Source organism: Lynx canadensis, chromosome C1, assembly GCF_007474595.2.
Source record: "Lynx canadensis isolate LIC74 chromosome C1, mLynCan4.pri.v2, whole genome shotgun sequence".
In the NCBI taxonomy this organism is placed as follows: Eukaryota; Metazoa; Chordata; class Mammalia; order Carnivora; family Felidae; genus Lynx; species Lynx canadensis.
Window position 1 is genome coordinate 139,511,689 of NC_044310.1, and position 21,806 is coordinate 139,533,494.

At 39.9% G+C, this 21,806-nt stretch overlaps 1 protein-coding gene across 1 annotated transcript in view; it reads left to right on the forward strand.

Moving 5' to 3' along the window:
- Positions 1 to 21,806, forward strand: part of LYPD6B (LY6/PLAUR domain containing 6B) — a 52,376-nt gene that overhangs the window by 22,640 nt on the left and 7,930 nt on the right. Inside the window, exons 2-3 of the mRNA XM_032594153.1 lie at positions 1,970 to 2,039; positions 20,684 to 20,834. Of these exons, the coding sequence (XP_032450044.1) occupies positions 20,705 to 20,834 (130 nt within the window). The 5' untranslated portion in view covers positions 1,970 to 2,039; positions 20,684 to 20,704. The remainder of the gene's footprint in view (positions 1 to 1,969; positions 2,040 to 20,683; positions 20,835 to 21,806) is intronic.

Here is a 21,806-nt window from a genome sequence, read left to right on the forward strand (position 1 = left end):
ACTAAATGAACTAATGGTGTTAGGTACCTGACACCCATAGCCTTCAACAGATGTCAGCTTGGAAAAGGAAGTCATCCTGCGGGGGGACACATGGGGAAAACCAGCCAGTCGCTGGAAAATCAGCTCTCTGAGAGAAGGAACTTTATTTTAAGCACTGATGCAATGGCTGTGAACCAAGGTGCTCCATAAATATTGATTGAATAACTAAATAAATGTAGTAAGTCCATTTAGAGTGTTTAAGTTAGGTTATTGATGAAATTAATGTGCATTTTAAATGATTATAAGGAAATAATGGGTGAAAATTTCAAGTGTGGCAAAGGTGTATTTTTGAAACTTTTAGCCAGGAAAATGTTCCTTCTCCCTTTGCCCATCAGGGACACAGAGTTTGATTCCATTTTTTCCCCTAAGACCAAATGATTTGGGGAGCGTTTTTGTAACATTCTAGATGGTCTCTTCCTAGGTGCGGATTCCCCGTTCTTTTGCTGTCCTGTTTGGATTGTGTAGGAGTGAGAGAAGCACACGTTTAAACTACTGATGATAAATACTCTTCTTCCATTTGCTTCCAGAGTGTGACAATTTAGTATCCCCTTGTGATGGAGGGCAGAGGCTCAGAGGTGCAATACCTCTCTCTCATATGTAAGTAGGCCCCACTTGGGGGGTCTCTTCTGAACCAACCATCCATGGGCTACTTGGTTCTGCCCTTATCTGTGGGCAGTGTCTTCCTCTGGTTCCTGGGGTTTCAAGCTTTTGCACAGAGGGAGGGGAAAGGGATTGGCATTCTCCACCTAACCCTAGCCTGAAGTCATTTCTTACACCAGACGTGATGAACAAATACTGCCTTTGGAGGAAGGTATACAAATTTGCCAAAGAAAGGAATGCAGTTCTGGGACCTCCTAGCTACAGGATTATGTAAATCATTCAACACTAGTAAAGCTTAAGTTATGAAAGTAATTTCCATTTGTAGTGCAGCTAATTAGTCTAAGGAAATGGTGGCAGGGGGTGTGTTCTATAACTTCTCAGGAGGTAGCCCTGGCTCTAAAGAGAGAGTTTCAAACTCACCTCTAAGATGTTACATGTGGATAGCTAATATTTGAGTTCGTAAGTTCATACTATCTTCCAGACATTATTCTAAGTGTTTGAGACATATTAAGTCACTCACTTGAGGTCATTATTGTTTATCTCCTTTTTACAATGAGGAAACTGAGGCACAAGGAGGTTAAGCGACTTGTCCAATGCTTGCACTAACTTTTAACACTTGATTACGTGTAAGGAAACGGAAATCCTGAGAAATAGACCAGGTATAGAAAAATATTTAGCTTGTCACTCAGCCAAAGAGCAGGAATCTGCCCCTTGCTTTAGGTACACAAGGAACCATTGCTTCCTTTCCTATGGAAGCGAGTCATAGCCCCCTCTTACCATGAAGACTTGATGCTAGGGACTAAGAGAAAGGGTTCCCAGGCTGCTGCCTCTTTTCTACTTGAAAGCCTGAAATCTGGAATCTCAGAATCTCTAACGGAGTCATGGGGATGAGCTATTTCTAATATTTCAAGGAACCTAACAGAAATTGTTCACTTACGGGCAGCCAAACAACCTGGGCTAATAAGTATATAAAAACATTGTTTTGCGTTTGTCAAAATTATATATCATGTTAATAATTTAGTTATCTTGTGTGGGTCAGATACTTTTCATGGCAATTGTATGTTTTTAATCTTAAAGATGGGTAACTATCTTCTACATATGGTTTAGCTAAATCATTCTAAACACGGAATCTAGGGTCTGGAGTAGGGGCAAAATAGAAATGGACTTTGGGGATGGAAACATTAGCCCCTATTGGCCTATTGTTCAGAAGATGTGTTGCTTATACTCAACAACCACAACATACTCAAATGGATAGCATGTTTCTCTTCTGCAGGAAGGCAGTGCTTTCTACATGTTTATCTATCTTACCTACTTTTTTCTGTTCTTACAGATCACTGTGACCGTGTTCTTACTAAGGTCTCGGGGAGACTTTACTGATGAAATCTGTAAAATGTAATCAGGTTGGTGAATTCTCTGATGTCCACATCCCTACCATCACATGATACACTTCAAAGCCAAATAAAAAATGCTATTTTGTGTCATCTCATCTTTGGCTTTTCCAGGCCCCTGGTCCAGTAGAATTATTGAGCTTTAACTAGATGGTAGGTACTCAATCATAAACTATAGAGCCAAAAGAATTCTTTGTTTGAATTTAAATTTTGAGTCTTTTATGATTTATGTGGGTAAAAAAATCAAACCAAAAAATGGGGTATACTCTGAGAAGTCTTCTTCCTACTTTTGTCCCCTCTAACTATCTTTTTAATGTTTATTTATTTTAGACAGCTCGAGTGGGGGAGGGACAGAGAGGGAGACAGAGGATCTGAAGCAGGCTCTGCACTTGCAGAGCCTGATGTGGGGCTCAAACCCATGAACCGTGAGATCATGACCCAAGCCGAAGGTGGGCACTTAACTGACTCAACCACCCAGGCATCCCTTATACTATTTTTTACCCTGTTCCTTCACCTACAGTTCATCGCTCCTATTAATTTCCTGTATATTGTTACTGAGTGTATTTATGCATATATAAGTAAATGCATATGGTAATTCTTTAAGTTTATTTATCTATTTTTGAGAGAGAGAGCGTGCACGCACAAGGGCGAGCACATGAGCAGGGGAGGGTCAGAGAGAAAGGGAGACAGAGAATCCCAAGCAGGATCCATGCTGTCAGCACAGAGGCTGACGTGGGGCTCAACCTCATAAACCCATGAGATCATGACCTGGGCTGAGATCAAGAGTCTGATGCTTAATGAACTGAGCCACCCAGGCGCCCCCATATAGTAATTTTTATTGTTTTCTCTCCAACACACAAAAATAACGTGATATTCATATCTCTATATCTTTCTCCATTCAGATATATAGGTATATATAATCTGTATCCTAGGGCTTTTTCACAGCATCATACAGGGAATGTCTTTGCTGTGTTCTATTCCATTGTGTATGTAGAGTTTTAAACATGCACACACACACACACACACACACACACATACACACTCTTTTTGATGGACACAGATTGTTTCCAATCCTTTGCTATTATAGTGCTGCTATGACTCTGATGACAGTGTATCATTGTGCATGTGTACAAGCCATCTTTTGAAGAAATTCCAAGAAGTGAGATTTTGGGTAAAGGGTAAATACATTTAAAAGTTTAATAATGTTACCAAATTGCTTCTAAGGGGTCATCTTTCCACAATCAATGTATGCAAATAACTGGTTTCCCATGGTCTCCTTAAAACACAGAATTAGAATACATTTTTATATGAGACTAGTCAAAATCTGAAAGTTTCAAGTATACTTTTGGTTCTCATTTCTCCTATTTGAAAAGATGCTTAACTTTTCTCCTGGTGTTTAAAGACCATTTTGTTGGGGCGCCTGGGTGGCGCAGTCGGTTAAGCGTCTGACTTCAGCCATGTCACGATCTCGCGGTCCGTGAGTTCGAGCCCCGCGTCAGGCTCTGGGCTGATGGCTCAGAGCCTGGAGCCTGTTTCGGATTCTGTGTCTCCCTCTCTCTCTGCCCCTCCCCCGTTCATGCTCTGTCTCTCTCTGTCCCAAAAATAAATAAACATTGAAAAAAAAAATTTAAAGACCATTTTGTTTATTTTTCTATGAAAAGGCTGTTAATGTTCTTTGCTTATTTTCCTGTTAGGTTACTGATAATTTTCTTATTGATTTCTAGTAGCTCTTTCCATATTAGTGAGATTATCCATTGTTTTGTCTGTGACATAAGTTGAAAAAATTTTTTTTTCCAGGTTGTTACTTGTTTCTCGATTCATACTATCTTTTGGTCATACATAACTTATTTAATGTAATTGAATGTATCAAACTTTAATTTTATACTTTCTGAGTTTTGAATTACAAATGGAAAGGCCTTTCACCCCTCCAAGGAAGTCACTCATATTTTGTTCTGGTACCTTAAGAAAATTTTATTATGGAAAATTTTAAGCACATTAGAGAAATTAGGATAATAACAGATAATAACAGATTCCCATGTGTATTTGAGTGTATTTCTGGATTTGCTGTTCCATTTGTCTAACTACTCATGTGCAAATACTATGCTGTTTTAATTACTATAGCAATAGAGAATGTTTTAATGTCTATCCAGAGTAGTTATTCCCTAAATGAGATAGTCATCTACTCCAAGTCATGCTCTATAAAAATGGGAGAAAATTATAGTTGGTAATCCAACCTCCTCAGGTCAGGGATAGACTTGATTTAGAAGTTGACAAGGAATGGGAATTGTGCGAGTGAAGGCGGTCCCCAAGGAGAGTAGTACTATTAACATACTATAGGAAGGTAAATAGTAATTACATAAGAGCATGAAACTCAGGGCAGGTCCTCATCTAGAAGGTGGGATGAGGAAGAGGAACCCACGAAGGAAAAAGGACATGGTTCTGGTGGTTGAAGCTTGCTTTGTCCTTTTAAATAGCCAATCCTGGTTCTCTTTGGCAAAGTCGGAAGGCTGATAATAGAGAAGGTTGAAATATTTGCTGTATGTATGCTCCGGGGAACTGATCAGAGACTTGAAATCTGTCGCAGAGCAACAGCCCGGGTGAAGTGTGGCAAGGAGCCCATGCTGTCATTCTGCTCTGGGCAGTTCACAGGTCTGGACTCTGTGGGCAGTCTGTGCATAGACTGGTGTCTCTGTGGGTACAAGGGTGAACCCGCCCCCCATGCATATCTCAGGAAGGGCAGTGAAGATGATACTTCTCAGCCTTCTTTCCAGGAGACAGTACTAAATCTACCTAACAAGATATCTTTGCTGAAAAAGATCTGAGAGGGAGGACTTCTAATACGAGTGCTCCTTGGGGGGTGCCTGGGTAGCTCAGTCGGTTAGGTATCTGACTTTGGCTCAGGCCGTGATCTCACTGTTTGTAGGTTCAGGCCCTGCATTGGGCTCTGTGATGGCAGCTCAGAGTTTGGAGCCTGCTTCGGACTCTGTGTGTGTCTCTTTCTCTGCCCCTCCCCAACTTGCACTCTCTCTCAAAAATAAAAACATTACTATGAATTCTCCTTGGAAATACATCCAAAGTATTTAGTAGGGTCAAGTCATAATTTCTCCCCCCTTTGAAATGCACATATCTGCTATACTCTGTCTATACCCTCATTAAAGCCCAGAGAATGTTAAGATGGTCAAAACATGGGGAAAAGGCCTAGGTTTGGAGTGGGTATGGATACTGAACCTGGATCACTGCTTTATGACTTCATTCCCCAGCAGACACCCTTAATAGCCTTTGGCACAGCCCATGACCTTCTCATCTCCAGTTTCCTCTTTATAACCTGCAGATGAGCACAGAAAACTTACCTTTCACAGGGATGTATGGGGAAGATTAATTAGTTTTCGATGGGAAAGTTCTTTGACAATCAGTCATGTGGTATAGTGTGCTAATTTGAGTCTGCACAGCCATGACTTGGGGTAGCAGCCTGCTGCCCAAACCCTGACACTAGAGGGTAAGTGGAAATCGGTCTGCCTCAGCGTCAAGGATATGGACTTTGCAAATTGAATGAATGTGTGAAGTCAACCTTAGTCAAGCATTTATTCAACACCTATTAGCTGTCTGCCCTGTGCAAACAGTATGAGGCAGTCATAGTGGGTGCTGTGTGCATTGGGGGGGGGGGGTTACCAAGGAGTGGTAAACCTGAAATGCAGGTACTGTACTTACTGCTAGAGTGGTTATTACCCACAGTGGCGAACAAAAGCCCAGAACTGCAACTCTGGACTAGAAATCATCTGCCATCAATAGTGTGAGCTCAGCATCAATTACAGTGGGCTCCATGTTCCGGCGTACTGAGTAGTAAGTAGGGTCATGGGTGCTTACTCAGTTCTTCACTTTTCAGGTGCTATCCTTACCACATCCCTAAGCTAGTCTTCCCCTTAAGATGCTTTCAGTGAAGGGAGTCTTTGGATCCACTAACAAAAGGGAACTAGAAAAGACTCCCTTTTTTGGCCTTTTTGACTTTGTTGCATGCCACTGTTTTAAAATCTACATTCAAGGTGTGCTTTAAGTACAAGGTAAAAGGGACTATTTTAGGCATTATCACAGAACACTTTCTCTGCCAGTAAGGAGTTTTATGGTCTGGAAATTGGTACAGAATATGGATGAGATCTCCGTGTACATTTTGAGCTGAACTTTTCCTCCACCCTCTTTCAGTTGTCCTTGAGTGAGGGTAGGAGGGAATGGAAGAGAAGGAGGGGGAAAGAAAATTAAGAAAGGTGGGTATGAGTAACCTTGGGAGGTGAAGTAAAGGGCTTTTCTGGGAAAATGAGGCTGCCAGGAACATTATTCCAGTAGGAAGGTTTGGTACCACAGAAGATGAGAGGTTACCAGATGCCTAACCAAAGGGGGCATTTCAAGAAAACATAGTCACGTAAAAATTAGTGTTGTTTCTCAAAATGTAAGATCTTAGGAAGGAGACTATAGGGCAAAGCACCATTACACTAATATGGGATTCCAGTTTACAGTGGATTTATTATACTCAAGTACACTTACATTTCTGTGTAGATATTTACAGGTGCTACAATGCAATAGGAGGTACTATACTGAAACCTGAATGTACTAAGGCTTCAGTGGGCTTCAGTACTGTGTCCATAACAACATGTGTTCTTTTTTCGCAGCTTCTTGATTGAAGTTCAAGAATTTTGCCTATCCTGTGCTTACTTATTTTTTAAATTTTTAAAAAAATTCATTTCTGAGAGCCTGCGTACACACACTTGAGCAGGGGAGGGGCAGAGAGAAAGAATCCCGAGGAGGCTCTGGGCTAACAGCTCCAGGCTTGAGCCCGCAAACCATGAGAACATGACCTGGGCTGAACTCAAGAGGAGGACGCTTAACGGACTGAGTCACACAAGTGCCCCTATCCCTCTGTTTGTTTAATGATATTCTCCAGTGATGGTAGGAGCAGAAAAAGCTGAATTTTGATGGGTTTGTGATATTTGCATGAGATTATAACATATTCTTCAGCTAGATTTATCTATTTAATATTCCCATTTTCTTTCGAAAGCCTTTGTTCTTACCTCGATTGGTTTATAGCATAAATTCAATTGTTGCTTTACTATAAGCCAACAGTAATATTCGCTCTTATGTTCTCCTAGTAAAGCAGTCCTGTTTATTCACTACAGCTGTTCCTACTATAAGTCTGCTATAACAATAAGCCATGATACTTTGGTCCAAAGTGACTCTTGGTATTTTAAGACTAGATTCAAGGCTCAGTCAGACACCAGGCAGGCAGATGGCACATTCAAAGGTATATTCAGTCTGGTGAATTGATAGGAGGTTATTTATAATGGTATGGCTAGCTTTGGGAAAACCAGCAGGAGATAGTACCAGACGCCAGAGTTAGCAACAGAGAAGAGTTATTTCTGTTATGTAGGCTTATAGGACAAGGAGAGAGAATGGCTGTCAGAACCCAGGAGAAGGTAGCTCTGGAGTTGGCCACCTGACAGGAACTGAGGGATGTGCTAATAACCAGGCAGGGAGTGAGTCAGGGAACAGGTACCCCAGTCTCAGTCTCTTCCCATTCTCCAACCTCCCAGTTTCTGCCATTACCCAAACCAAATTAGAAGCCCATGGGAAAAACAAAACAAAAAAAAAAAAAACTATGAGTGGTCTTCATAACTTGGCTTCCCAAGGCACAGAGCAGCATGGAGAGGGATGGAGGTTGGGTCTCAAGGGGCAAAAGGTGAAACCTGGCAGGGTTCACTTCCCTTCCATCCTGTGAGGATAGCTTGGGAAGATGGTCATAGCATTTTTAAAGCCTGACATAGTGTGTGTTGAACAACATGTAAATAGACTAGGTTGTAGTTGAGTAGACCTTCAGTTGCTGAAAATAGAGTTCTTACAATCTCCACATGGTTAACCTAAAATCTACACAAACAATTTAAATGGAAGTTCTATTGGTAGAGAAAATGAAAACTTTTTAAAAATTTTTTAATGTTTATTTCTGAGAGACAGAGCACTAGTGGGGGGGGGTGCGGTGCAGAGAGAGAGGGAGACACAGAATCTGAAACCTGCTCCAGGCTGAGCTGTCAGCACAGAACCCAACGTGCAGCTCAGACTCACGAACCGTGAGATCATGACCTGAACTGAAGTCGGACGCTTAACCCACTGAGCCACCCAGACACCCCTTTTTTTCTTTTTTCAATTTATTTTTATTGGTAATGCCTACAGTTGTGTGAGACCTTTAGAAACTTTTAGCTTATTTACAAGTAAGGACTAAAACTTGTTGTGCCCAACCCAGTGCTAAGCAAGAAAGGATATGGTCTTATGTCCCCAGACAAACCCAAGCTTTTTTCAGAGTAGAGTCTAACCCATGGGCTGGAACAGACACGGTAAGGTTAAATGAATGAGAAATATTGGAACTAGGCCTTTAAAGAGGAGTTGTCAGTATGGGTAAGGATGCATGTGAGAGCACAGAACTTGTTGCTTTTTAAAGCAGACTTTGTAAGAACCATTGCATCTTATGTAAGCACAAAGAATACAGATTTGTCAGAAAACAGATAAATGAAATGCTCAACTTAGGCCCATTGTGCCACGTGTGTTCTAGGGTAGTTTTCCTAAAATTGTTCTTCAGGGGAATTTTACAAACTTCTCTCATATATGCTCAGACAGTCATAGAATTTGATAGCTGTAAAATGTGTATTGAATTTCAGTGTTGAGTAGGTGTTGCATGATCTTAATATTTTCCAGTGTGTAATCCATAGAAGAACCAACCTTAAATTTCTACTTTTAGCTTTCCAACTGATTTAATAATTTGACAAAAACAGCAATGGGTAGGGACTTTTCCTTCAATTTTCATGACTTTCCTCAAAACAGATATTTAATATCTCTATTTTACTGATAGGGAAACAGAGTCTCAGAGAAATAGAGGGGTTTGTTAGAGTAGATCAAACAAGTGACAGAATCAGAACTTGCACCCAGGCCTGCGTGCCTACAAAGGCCATTCTTCCCCCATTATACTAGACAGCATTTACACTTGACTTTATCCTTGTGGGATTATGAACCACTGCTTAAATGCAGTTTTTCTTGTTGCAATTAAAACACTATTTAATGCACATAATTTTTCAGTTTCCTCTGGGAATATGAAATTATGCACATATATATCTTTATATATGTACACTTCCTTCTGCTCCAAGCGGTAATAGTGACAATTTATAGAGCAAGTGACGTGCTGTAACTTTGTTATATATGCAGAATGCAGAAATTTTTTATTAGGATTGCTTTTATAAGCTTGTCAGCTTCCAGAGAGTTCTTTGAATAATCTGTCCTGAATTTTGTGACTATGCAAAAGTCAGCATGATAGTCTTTTGCCAAAGCACATAGTTTATTGTTGTTTTTTAAAATGCCCTCCTGTTTTCAGAATGAAACCCACGAACATGTCCTTTACTTGTGTGATATATTTTTAGCTGTAGAATCGAGAATAAAGTTGAGCTAGTGGGAGCTCTATAAACAATGGTCAGTGACATTAAGCCCTAGCACAGGAGAAAGATGACAAGCCAAATGTATAGTAACAATTCTATATCCTGAAGATCTCCCAACTGAAAGATAACAATATGGGTCCTGGAAACAGCTGACATGATTGGCAATACAGTCTTTTATACAGAGTTCTAGGGACACTTTTACAACCTGACACATAATTAGCACTTAAACAGTCAAGTCATTCAATAAAATAGATCTATGTTTGTGTAGAAGCACATACGTACATGTATGTATGTGGGTGTGCATATATGCATGCACACATATCCAAGTGAATTTATTGCTGAAGATTTCTGTTTTGGTATAGACATTCTCTTATGTTAGAATTTATACAGAGAGGTTCAAATGAGAAGGACATCTGTATGAACGCTTTATTTTTATGGTCCCTTTTTTATGTCAGCTGAGACTAAATGAAGTCAAAAGTCCTAGCCATCGCCTGTATGCTGACCCTGAAAGCTAAATTTTCTCAGTTGAGTTGTGTATGCCACATATTAGAGAATGCATGCTCGGCATGAAACATTCCTCCACTCAACAAATGTAGAATAATGGATTCTTAGCCAGCTGTTGGACATTCCAGCCTAGATTTCTATTATGAGAGCTTTGATTGGTTATTAAAAGAAATGGGTTCGGCAAAGCAAGCAAGGATATGGAACATAAAAACAATGTCTTCCATGCCCAGCCTTTGTTGCTGCTTGGTTTATGTCTATGTAGTTCTGCCAGTGGAATTGCTCGTTAACAGTACCAAACACCTGTGCGCCCACGGCTTTCCTGCAGAACTTCAGTCCACTTGTATCTTTCTCTCAAATTTAAAGACCCCCTGCTTCCATGGAAAAGAAAATAATCTCTCTCATTTACCTCCCTGATAGCAGAAATACCTCTATAGAATTAATATATGCCCTTGGCTTTTTCTTTTTTTTTTTTTTTTTTTAAGAAATGGCCAATTGAAGGATGCCTCTGCAGCTCTTTGAAACAAATTTCAGGCATTATCCATATGTTGTTTGGTGCTCTCTTTATAACACATAGCGCCCATTAGCTTGAGAATTAAATACCAGGAAGAGTTTCCTTTTATCAAATATGAGAATATGTGTCCCATATGCATCTCCCTTAACGCCTGAAAGGTACAAAGTGAAATGTAATGCACAGCAGAGGAACACCATGCATGGACGTTTTGTGGTTCAGATCTTTCCTCTCGCAGGGTTTTTACTCTGTATTTTAAGAGCCTTAATGTCAAAATGACTTGGCATAAGCCTCCTAAAAATCGTTTGTGGATACAAACTGGGCAACAATTATTTCACCTATGTGAAGGATACTCTCAAATTTAATCAGTTAGCATATATTTATTAGGTTCCTACCATTTGTCTAAATAGTTCAATAAAACATGGCAAACCTATCTGGATTCTTTTTAAAAGGAGTACATTTTCCAATTCCCAATCATCTAAGCTTTTTAATCTTGTTCATGTGGAGTTCTTAACCTTCTCCTCTAGTGTCATCAAAGCCTTCTCAAAAAAGATGTAAACGTGTCTTTGACAAAAATGCAGCTGAAAAGCTATTACTTGGGAAGGTTTTTTTTATTTATTTTTTTTATTTTATTTTTTTTTTTCAACGTTTATTTATTTTTGGGACAGAGAGAGACAGAGCATGAACGGGGGAGGGGCAGAGAGAGAGGGAGACACAGAATCGGAAACAGGCTCCAGGCTCTGAGCCATCAGCCCAAAGCCCGACGCGGGGCTCGAACTCACGTTAAACAGGCTCCAGGCTCTGAGCCATCAGCCCAAAGCCCGACGCGGGGCTCGAACTCACGGACCGCGAGATCGTGACCTGGCTGAAGTCGGACGCTTAACCGACTGCGCCACCCAGGCGCCCCTATTACTTGGGAAGGTTTTTTTTAGTTTTTTTCTTAACATTTGAATCACATTTAGAAAGTTGCCTTTAAAATTGATTAGACTATTTTTTACCCATTGAACACTTATTTCCCCATATTAACTCATTAGCTTTAAGGTTGATTTCCATAATAACAATGTTTAATTTATTTTTTTTATTTAAAAAAAAATTTTTTTTCAACGTTTATTTATTTTTGGGACAGAGAGAGACAGAGCATGAACGGGGGAGGGGCAGAGAGAGAGGGAGACACAGAATCTGAAACAGGCTCCAGGCTCCGAGCCATCAGCCCAGACAGACCCCGACGCGGGGCTCGAACTCACGGACCGCGAGATCGTGACCTGGCTGAAGTCGGACGCTTAACCGACTGCGCCACCCAGGCGCCCCCATAATAACAATATTTTAATATTAGCACTGTTTTTAGATATTATTTTATCAGGTTGTATGTAGTAGAAAAAACCATCTTTAGCACTACAAAATGTACAGCCTTATGCTTAGAAATGAAATATTCATTTCTGTGAAGTTTTGATCCTATGATGAGATTTTTAAAGTTATCCTTGTAAACATTATAGCAGGGATCTGAAATATGGGAATACTGTATTACATATGACTTTTTATGGTATAACTGGAATTCTTCATTAATATCCTTCCATAGAAATCATAAAATCCTAGAAGGGGAAAGAACTTTGTCAGTCATTCATTCCAACTTTTCATTTGGTTGCAAGAAAGATAATTCCTGAATCCCCTTTAGAAATTAGTGCATAGAACTCAACACTATTTACCAGATTTGGTCCAGCTAGTATGGAATGGAGTTGGACAGTTATATCTCTTGATCTTATCTCTGTTCTCCTGCTAATGATATCTGAAGAACTGGGAAGGAAGATACATGAGGGGAAGCAGACACTTAACATTTCTTTAATGCCATCTAAGTGAAAGGTACTTTACCTATGTAATTATACCCAATCCCCACAACAGCTTAAGAAACTTATCTACATGGCTCTAAGCCTCACTTATCTTATTGACAAATGGGGTTACGTGGCTAGTAAATATAGAAACAATTTGTAGTTTTCATAAGAAATTGAAGATGACACTAAGAAATGAAAAGACATTCCATGCTCATGGATTGGAAGAACAAATATTGTTAAAATGTCTGTACTACCCAAAACAATGTACACATTGAATACAATCCTATCAAAATACCTATCCAAATCCTATCAAAATACCATCAGCATTTTTCACAGAGCTAGAAAAGACAATCCTAAAATTTGTGTGGAAGCACAGAAGACCCCAAATAACCAAAGCAACCTTGAAAAAGAAAAGCAAACTGGAGGCATCACAGTTGAGACTTTAAGTTATAATACAAAGCTGTACTAATCAAAGTGGTATGGTACTGGCGTAAAAATAGAAACATAGATCAATGGAACTGAATAGAAAACCCAGAAATGAACCCACAACTATATGGTCTATTAATCTTTGGCAAATCAGGAAAGATTATAGTGTAAGAACATGGTCCAGTTTTCCCAACACCATTTGCTGAAGGGACTCTTTTTCCCATTGGATATTCTAGGAAAGGCTATCCAATGGGAAAAAGAGTCTCTTCAGCAAATGGTGTTGGGAAAACTGGACCATGTTCTTACACTATACACAAAAAAAAGTTCAAAATGGATTAACGACCTAAATGTGAGACCTGAAAGCATAAAAATACTAGATGAGAACGCAGGCAACTTCTTTGACATCAGCTGTAGCACCTTCTTTCTAGATGTGTCTCCTGAGGCAAGGGAAACAAAAGCAAACTTCAAAAAAAAAACCACATCAAAATAAAAAGCTTCTGCACAGTGAAGGGAACAGTCAACAAAACTAGAAGGCAGCCTGTGGAATGGGAGAAGATATTTGCAAATGACATATCTGATAAAGGGTTAGTATCCAAAATCTATAAAGAATTTATAAAACTCAACACCCAAAACCAAATAATCCAGCTTAAAAATGGACCAAAGACATGAGTAGACATTTTTTTCAAAGAAGACTATACAGATGGCCAACAGACACATGGAAAGATGCTCAATGTCACTCAGCATTAGGAAAATGCAAGTCAAAACTACAGTGAGGTATCACCTCACGCCTATCATAATGGCTAAAATCCCCAATATGAGAAACAACAAGTATTGGCAAGGATGTGGAGAAAGGAGAACCTTCTTGCACTGTTGGTGTGAGTGCAAACTGGTACAGCCACTCTGGAAAACAGTATGGAGCTTCCTCAAAAAGTTAAAAATGGAACTCCCCTACAATCCAGCAATTGCACTATTAGGTGTTTACCCAAAGGATACAAAAATACTGATTTGAAGGGATACATGCACACTGGTGTTTATAGCAGCATTATCAACAATAGCCAAATTATAGCAACAGCCTCCATGTCCATCAACTGATGAATGGATAAAGATTGGAGGGGTGTGTATGTGTGTGTGTGTATATATATATGTGTATACATATATATCTCTGTATCTCCTTCTTTATATACATACACACAGGAATATTACTCAGACATAAAAAAGAATGAAATCTTGCCATTTGCAATGACATAGATGGAGCAAGAGAGTATTATGCTAACTGAAATAAGAGAAAGACAAATAGCATATAATTTCACTCATGTGGCATTTAAGAAACAAAACAAATGAGCAAAGTCGGGGGAAGGTGGGGGTGGAAAGAGATAAACCAAGAAACAGACTCTTAACTATAGAGAACAAATTGATGGTTACCAGCATGGAGGTAGGTGAAGTATGGGTGAAATAGATGATGGTATGATGAGCACTAGGTGTTGTATGGAAGTGTTGAATCACTATGTTGTACAGCTGAAACTAATATTATGTTGTATGTTACCTAACTGGAATTTAAACAACAACTTTTAAAAAATGCTGATCCTGTAAAACAAAACAAAAAGGAGAACCAGAATTTTTTTTTTTAATATATATGAAATTTATTGACAAATTGGTATCCATACAACACCCAGTGCTCATCCCAAAAGGTGCCCTCCTCAATACCCATCACCCACCCTCCCCTCCCTCCCACCCCCCATCAACCCTCAGTTTGTTCTCAGTTTTTAACAGTCTCTTATGCTTTGGCTCTCTCCCACTCTAACCTCTTTTTTTTTTTCCTTCCCCTCCCCCATGGGTTCCTGTTAAGTTTCTCAGGATCCACATAAGAGTGAAACCATATGGTATCTGTCTTTCTCTGTATGGCTTATTTCACTTAGCATCACACTCTCCAGTTCCATCCACGTTGCTACAAAAGGCCATATTTCATTTTTTCTCATTGCCATGTAGTATTCCATTGTGTATATAAACCACAATTTCTTTATCCATTCATCAGTTGATGGACATTTAGGCTCTTTCCATAATTTGGCTATTGTTGAGAGTGCTGCTATGAACATTGGGGTACAAGTGCCCCTATGCATCAGTACTCCTGTATCCCTTGGGAGAACCAGAATTTTATTCTGGGTGCCCTTTCTGAATCTAAAGCCCATTGTTTTTCCTCCTCTCTAAGATGATGTATTAACCCTTGGCAGACACATCTCAAATTGAGTTTTTGGCCCCAGTAATGTATGTGAGTACAGACATTGTGTCTCTTATTTATTGTTTTCTGAGTGCTTAGCAGAATACCTGGTATAAATGCAAGATTTATCATCCTAATAATTTCAAGATTTGGATAAGCTGGTATGAGTGGTTGAATCATGATCCTACTTTTTCCTAGTGAATGTTGTTAAGAATAAAGTCCATGGTACTCCGTGGGTATTTTGTATTTTCAGAGGAAGATAATGGATTGGGTGGGTATAAGGTAAAATTCTCTGTTGTATTTTGCTTCCGGCACTTAAAAAAGCTAGGTTAAATATCTCTAAGGAAATTCATATTTAAACTTAGGAGGACAAAAGAACTTTTTGTGTACCAGAAATAGAACACCTGTTAGAGAAGGTAGAAGCTGCAGCGTAGGAGCTGGGCTCTCGATGCCCAGGCAGGTTAGCAATTGAAACCCCAGTCCCCCTGCAAGGAAGGGAACTACAACAGGGTCTCGGCATAGATCCCATGAACACTGTTCTTAAATGTAACAGGAACCAGAGTGTCTCCGTTGGCCAACCTGGCCTAATAGCCAGAAGCAAGTAACACAATCCTTGTTGCAGATGATAAAGTTTTTTTGTTTGGGCAGATTTCTTCTTTTGAGAGGAGTGTTTTCATCTATTCTTGTCCTTCTTAGTAAAATTTCAGCACTCATTTTGAATTTCCACTTGGCCTTCTATTCTTTTTACAAGGGAAGCCGGGCCTGTTAAAGTTTGTCATTAAAGTGTCTTACTGCGGGATAAGTGATGCTTTCAGGAAAGTGTGAATATGAGTGTTGATGGGCATGTTGGACTTAGTAGAGCTGCTTCCTCTAAATTATCCATTTCATTTGTTTTATTGGCAGTTGGAGTTAGCCTTGGCTTGCTGACTCATTTTTAGCAACTGTGCAGGAAGTACCAGTATTTACCACATTGTTTGGTCTCCTCTTTTTCAAATCTCCCTTTGAGTCCATTCCTTTTGAGACCATTTCTTCATCTTTGGACATTCCATCAACTCCTTACTGCCCACAATCTTTGTCTTGTTAAGAAAAGAGTTCCTTAAGATCATAGCTAAGATGTTGGTTCTATTTAAAAAAAAAAAGTATTTATTGGATATTTACCATGCACTGAGCCTAGACCTAGGGACTTAAAAAATAGTTTAAAAAATAATGTAGGTCATTTCCCTACCCCAAAAGAGAGTTTATGATGTCAAGGACATGCTGCTTGTTGAAACCCCCATCATCTTTGCATATTTTCCGTGGAGGCAGAAAATGCTACCTGTAGAATAAGATGCTGATTATTACTCAGACCTGGGAAATAGTCACGCTTCTGGACCAAGTGCCGTGTAGGTCCTTTACTCTGGGCAGTAATAGGCGAGGTGGGCTTTGCAAATGTACACATCTGGCTACCTGCCATTCCCTGGAGTACCTGAGAGTTGCCCATCTCTGTTGAATCTGCCTTTGCAGAAAGCACCCCTTTCTTTTGGCATTCTGGAGCATATCCTACTTGCCAAAGAGAGGATCATAAACCAAATGGAAGGCCAGCACCACAGGTGAGGGGTTTTTGACCAGGCCTACCATCTGTGGGGAAAAATGGATAAAAATATTGTGCTCTGCTGGGGAGGAATGATTTGAGCCATCCTTGAACTTGAGTGTATACCAGATACCTAATGTATATGTGGAACTTTCTTAGTGTCAAATATAAAACCATCTAAGTCACAGGAAGCCAAATCCTGACAGTTGTATTCTGAAACAGCAAGCAGCAGTTCTTAACTGTTATGTTCAGATTAACAGATTCCTTAACAGATTCCTTTTGAGATCCTCAGCCCAGGGGGAAAAATCTATATAGACACAATATTTTGCAAATAACCCTAACAAGCTTACAAGTCACCCCTCCCTGCTCTGAAGAACTCTGCTCTGTGTGATGGTCCTGGAGAAAATACCAGAATGGTTTAGTCTGACTCATCTTAAAGACTTCTTTTTTTTCCTTCTGGAGCAAAATACAAGCTCTACTGTAACCTTGTTCTGCAACAAAGACTGCAGTGAGAGCCTACTCAGCAAAGTCTCAGCAGATAATTTTTAGTTCAGAGTCTCCGTGAAATGATTCTAAATGTAAAACAACTTTCAGATACCATAGTTAGTCATTTGCTTTTTCATTATCCTAATGTCTTTTGGTTGTGAAAGATAAAACAGTCATGTTAACACAAACCTATCCACTGCAGAATAGATAGAGATAGATATAGGTACTTAGGGGAAAGCAGTATTGGTAATAGATTATAAAGCCGGCTCTGGAAAATAGCAGACATTTTTATTTAGTGTTTTGTTTGTTTGTTTCATTTGATAGGTAAAACCTTTGCAGTTCTGGCGAATTTTGATACAATAAGGCTATGCTGTTTTAGCTAAAAATGGAAATAAAAATATACTAGTCGATATGGCAACTTTTCACTGTTGTTTTGATGGGGTTACTGTGTTCCAGGAAGTGTGCTAGGATCTTTACACACATTGTCTCCTAAGCTCACTTGTACAATGGTAATGATGCCACTTTCCCTACAGTCCTGTTTTGAAGAATGGAAAAAACAAAATACAAATCTAATCCTTGAGCTTGCTGTTCATTTGGTTGTTTTAAAGTCGTCTGCCGTCCAATCACTCTTTTATTCAGAGAAACCTTTGTGAATCCTAAATTCCTCTATGTTGTCTGTTATTGGCATCCCTTTATTCTGGGAGTGAGAAATAAGGCTAAGGATTTGGGACCTGTTGCTCTGCAGAGACCAAGCATTTTTTCAAAATCAGATAATCTAAAACCAAACAGTTCCTTGGTTTTGTTAGATCCCAAATCCTTGCTATGGCCTGTAAGTAAGTGCCTGTATGGTCTGGTCCCACCACCTCTGACTTTGTCCCTGCCCCCTCCCCCCTGCACGTGCACTTCTTCCTATCTTGGAACCCTAGTGTCTTTTCCCTTGATTCTTTGCTTGGGTGGTTTCTTCTCATACTGGGTCCACTGTATATGTAAAGTAGGTCCTCCTATTCACCCACACATCTCTCTATTGTACTTATCTCAGAATCATGACTATCTGAAATTACATTTTCCCCATAGTTAGTGTCTGTCTTCTCCTTCTAAAATGCACACTTCATGAGAGCAAAGACCTTGTTGGAGGTCCAGTAATAACAATTTCTTTCTATGCACTACATGTCAGTAATGACATTTGAATGAATAAATGAGCTTCTGTCTCACATAGAGATTACATGAGGAAAACCAGGGGTTCTGACTCGTGATTCCTGTTTGGAGATATGTTCTTAACAGTGAATGCTACCTAGTGAGGATTGAAAAATGGCGAACACAGCTAATTAGATAAGTGCTTTATGTGTATTAACTAATTCCTACAACCCTATGAGGTAGGTATTAATATCATTACTTCCATTTTATAGATGCAAAAGTTGTGGTACAGAGAGGTCAAGGAACTTGCACCAGTCTACAAAAAGAGTAGGTTTAGAAGCAGGTATTTGAACCTGTACTCTACCTGAAAGTGCCCATGTGCCCAGCACTCGGCTGAGTGCTTCATACACACGATGTCATTTAGTCTGTGCTTCTATGCTCTGAGGTAGGGACTGTTATTGTGCCTCTTCTACAGATGGGCAAGCCGAGGCTTGGAAAGTTGAAGCAATTTGTCTGAGGCCCCATATTTGTTAGTGATGGAAAAGGGACTGAATGTAGACGATAGGACTCTGAAATGTATAATCTTAGGCATTATTTCCATATTACTTGAATATGGGTTGCTATTGGAACACAATGAATTTGAGATTTGTGAAAAAGGGATGAGTCTCTCCTACTCAAAGTTTCTCCACTGGTGTAAAGCAGGGGTCTTCATTCCTTGGCTCCAGATTCACAATGAATATGGAGCAGTCCAACTTAGAGAAAGGAATAGGAGAAGGAGAATTTGTACCAGCATAATGACTCGTCTGTAAGGAATAATATAGTTAGCTATTAGAAACGTCCATTTCTTCAGAAAGAGCATAAAAATAAGATTTAGAAATCTAATAACTGTGAATGATCAATTTTGGTTTCTAAAATGAACCAGGACAGAATTTTATATATGTATTTACGTATCAGTAGGTTGCATTCTGTCGTGAGCTGAAATGCAGTATAGGAAGTTTAGCCCTATTGGCTTTTGAAACCTTCCAGGTTTTCCTTTACACTGAGTACTTCTTAGAGACTATGTTCAATTGGTGGCAGAATCCATCTATAGGGATGGGGATGCTGCTGGCTATATTTTGTCTGCTATCTAGTTCCATCTTTGTAGGAAGGCATTATTAGCTATACACGCAAAACCAATATACTCACAACACGAGGGGGAGGTAAAATCCCTAGATTCTGTGCGTTATTATCCTGGCTTCAAACAAAATCTCCATGTGAAGGATTATGCTCATATGTGCAGAGATCAAACTTTTCTTCTTTGAAAAATTTCCTAAACCCACAGAGACCGGCTGATTCAGCAAGAAGAAAATGAGTTCAGGCAATATTATTGAACTCTAAGGTTCTAGCATTTTCACAGACTTGTATTACAAGTGCTGTTACTTTCACAATCCTATGTGATTCTACCTGAGCCTATATTTGATGCTTACAATTATCCAAATGTGTGGGCAGAATGGGTGTTATTAAACCACTTTGCAGATGAGGAAATTGAGGTTAATAGAGCTTAAAGAGCTTGCCCAAGGTCAGACCGCTAATAAATAGCAGAGCCAATACCTGAACCAAACTCTTTGGACTCCAAGTTACATCCTTTTCTGCTTCCCACACCTCTCCATTGCTAAAGAGAACCTGTTTGTGGTGATCCTGTATGTTCTCAGCATCTCTCCTGAAGATTTTCTAACTACCAGGTCTGCTTCTAGAGGGTAGAACCAGTGGGACTTAAGATGTACTGTCTTCCTCGGTGCGCTGCGGACGTCTGTTGTTTCACTGGGTATCAAACCTACCTACTTCACCTCTTTGAAAGCAGAAGCAGTATTTGTGGGCTAGGACTAACATCTCATCAGCATTTCAAACAACTCTTACTCCGTTTTCTCTAGAACCTCCTGGCAGCTTGTTGCACCCAGCGTGACAGACACAGATGGGGATGGCATTGTCTTTGTGCTCTGGGGTCCAGCAGAGACTCTATTTCCCAAACTCGTTGTACATTTATGCACTGCCCTTCCTAGTGCTCTGACTCTTAAGGTTTCTTCCAGGTTTTGAAAGCGTTGCAAAATTTCTCAAACACAAGTGTTTACTCAGAGTATGGACTTGACAGATAGGTGGTTCAGTAACTTCAGGTGAACGTGCCTCTGAACCCTGTTTGTTAAGTGATTGGCTGATTCAGCACAAAGTACGCCGGCTAGCCTCAGGCAGTGAGGGAATGGGGTGCGGCCACGCCCATGCTGTTCCTTGTTCTTCCGGAACCTGAAAGGCCTTTGGGTGTCCTGCTAGAGCTTAACTGGCTAGTGCAGAGGCCTGACCAGTAGAAGGCAGTAATTACTTAGCTTTCATCTGTGAAAAAGAATGCAGTTTGCTTACAAGTACGGGCCCTATAGAACAAGTAGATGGTCGGATAGATTTGAATAATCAGGCTTCCCAAATGGAAGCAAAGCCTGCTCCTCCTGACAAACAAAATGCAGATAAATGCGACCAGTCTCTCTTTTCATTGTAGATGTGAGTTTTGGACTTTCCCATGACCAAGGTCAGAATGCTGCCCCTCCGTCATGCTCTGGCTGTAGCTGTTGTCCAGATCTTTATCTTGTCAGAAAACTGGGCATTGGCCAAGAACATCAACTTCTACAACGTGAGGCCTCCTCTGGACCGTAAGTAGTGGTTGTGTCCTGGTTCACGACTGTAGGGTCAGGGCGACAATTCTAAGTCCCTCTTTCCACCTATAATAACTTTGCCTGCTCTGGAATATTTGGTTTATACCTAGAATAAGCCAGAGAGTCTTCACTACTTTGGTGAGGAGTAGTACATAATGACAGAAATTTTCTCCATTTCTTTAACATGCTTTAGCTTTCTGCTGAAGTCTCAAAATGGTTCTTGGTTAAAATACTCTGTTTGGGGTGCCTGGGTGGCTCAGTTTAAACATCTGACTTGGCTCAGGTCATGATCTCACGGTTCATGAGTTCAAGCCCTGCGTCGGGCTCTGTGCTAACAGCTCGGAGCCTGGAGTCTGCTTATGATTCTGTGTCTCCCTCTCTCTCTCTGCCTTCCCCCTACTCACGTGCACTCGCTCGCTCTCTCACTCTCAAAAATAAATAAACATTTTTAAAAATGAAAAAGTAAAATAATCTCTTGAACACTGTCACCACGAATGGCTTAGCAGACAGTGTTCTTTGTTGATCTCTTCAATGGAGAAGGATATTGGCTGTAGGAAGGAAGTTTCTCCATATATAATTTATATATGGTTGTGGAGCCCAACATGAGGTTTGAACTCATGACCCTGATATCAAGACCTGAGCTGAGATCCAGAGTCAGATGCTCAACAACCGAGTCACCCAGACACCCCTAAATGATATATTCTTTCAAATGACCATTAACAATTTTGAAACAGATTTGTATATTTGAAATTAGGTGGGAAATAATACTTGGATTTTCATTAATATGCATAGTCACCATTAGAAAAGGCTGTATAAAATTCAACTTTTCCACTAATAATTTACACAGAAGCAAATATCAGTGAACATTATCTGTAGGATAATATATTTTATATGCATACATGTGAATATTTGTACTTTTATACATATATCATCTCCTTTCTCTCTTCAGACAAGTGAGACTTCTCTGAT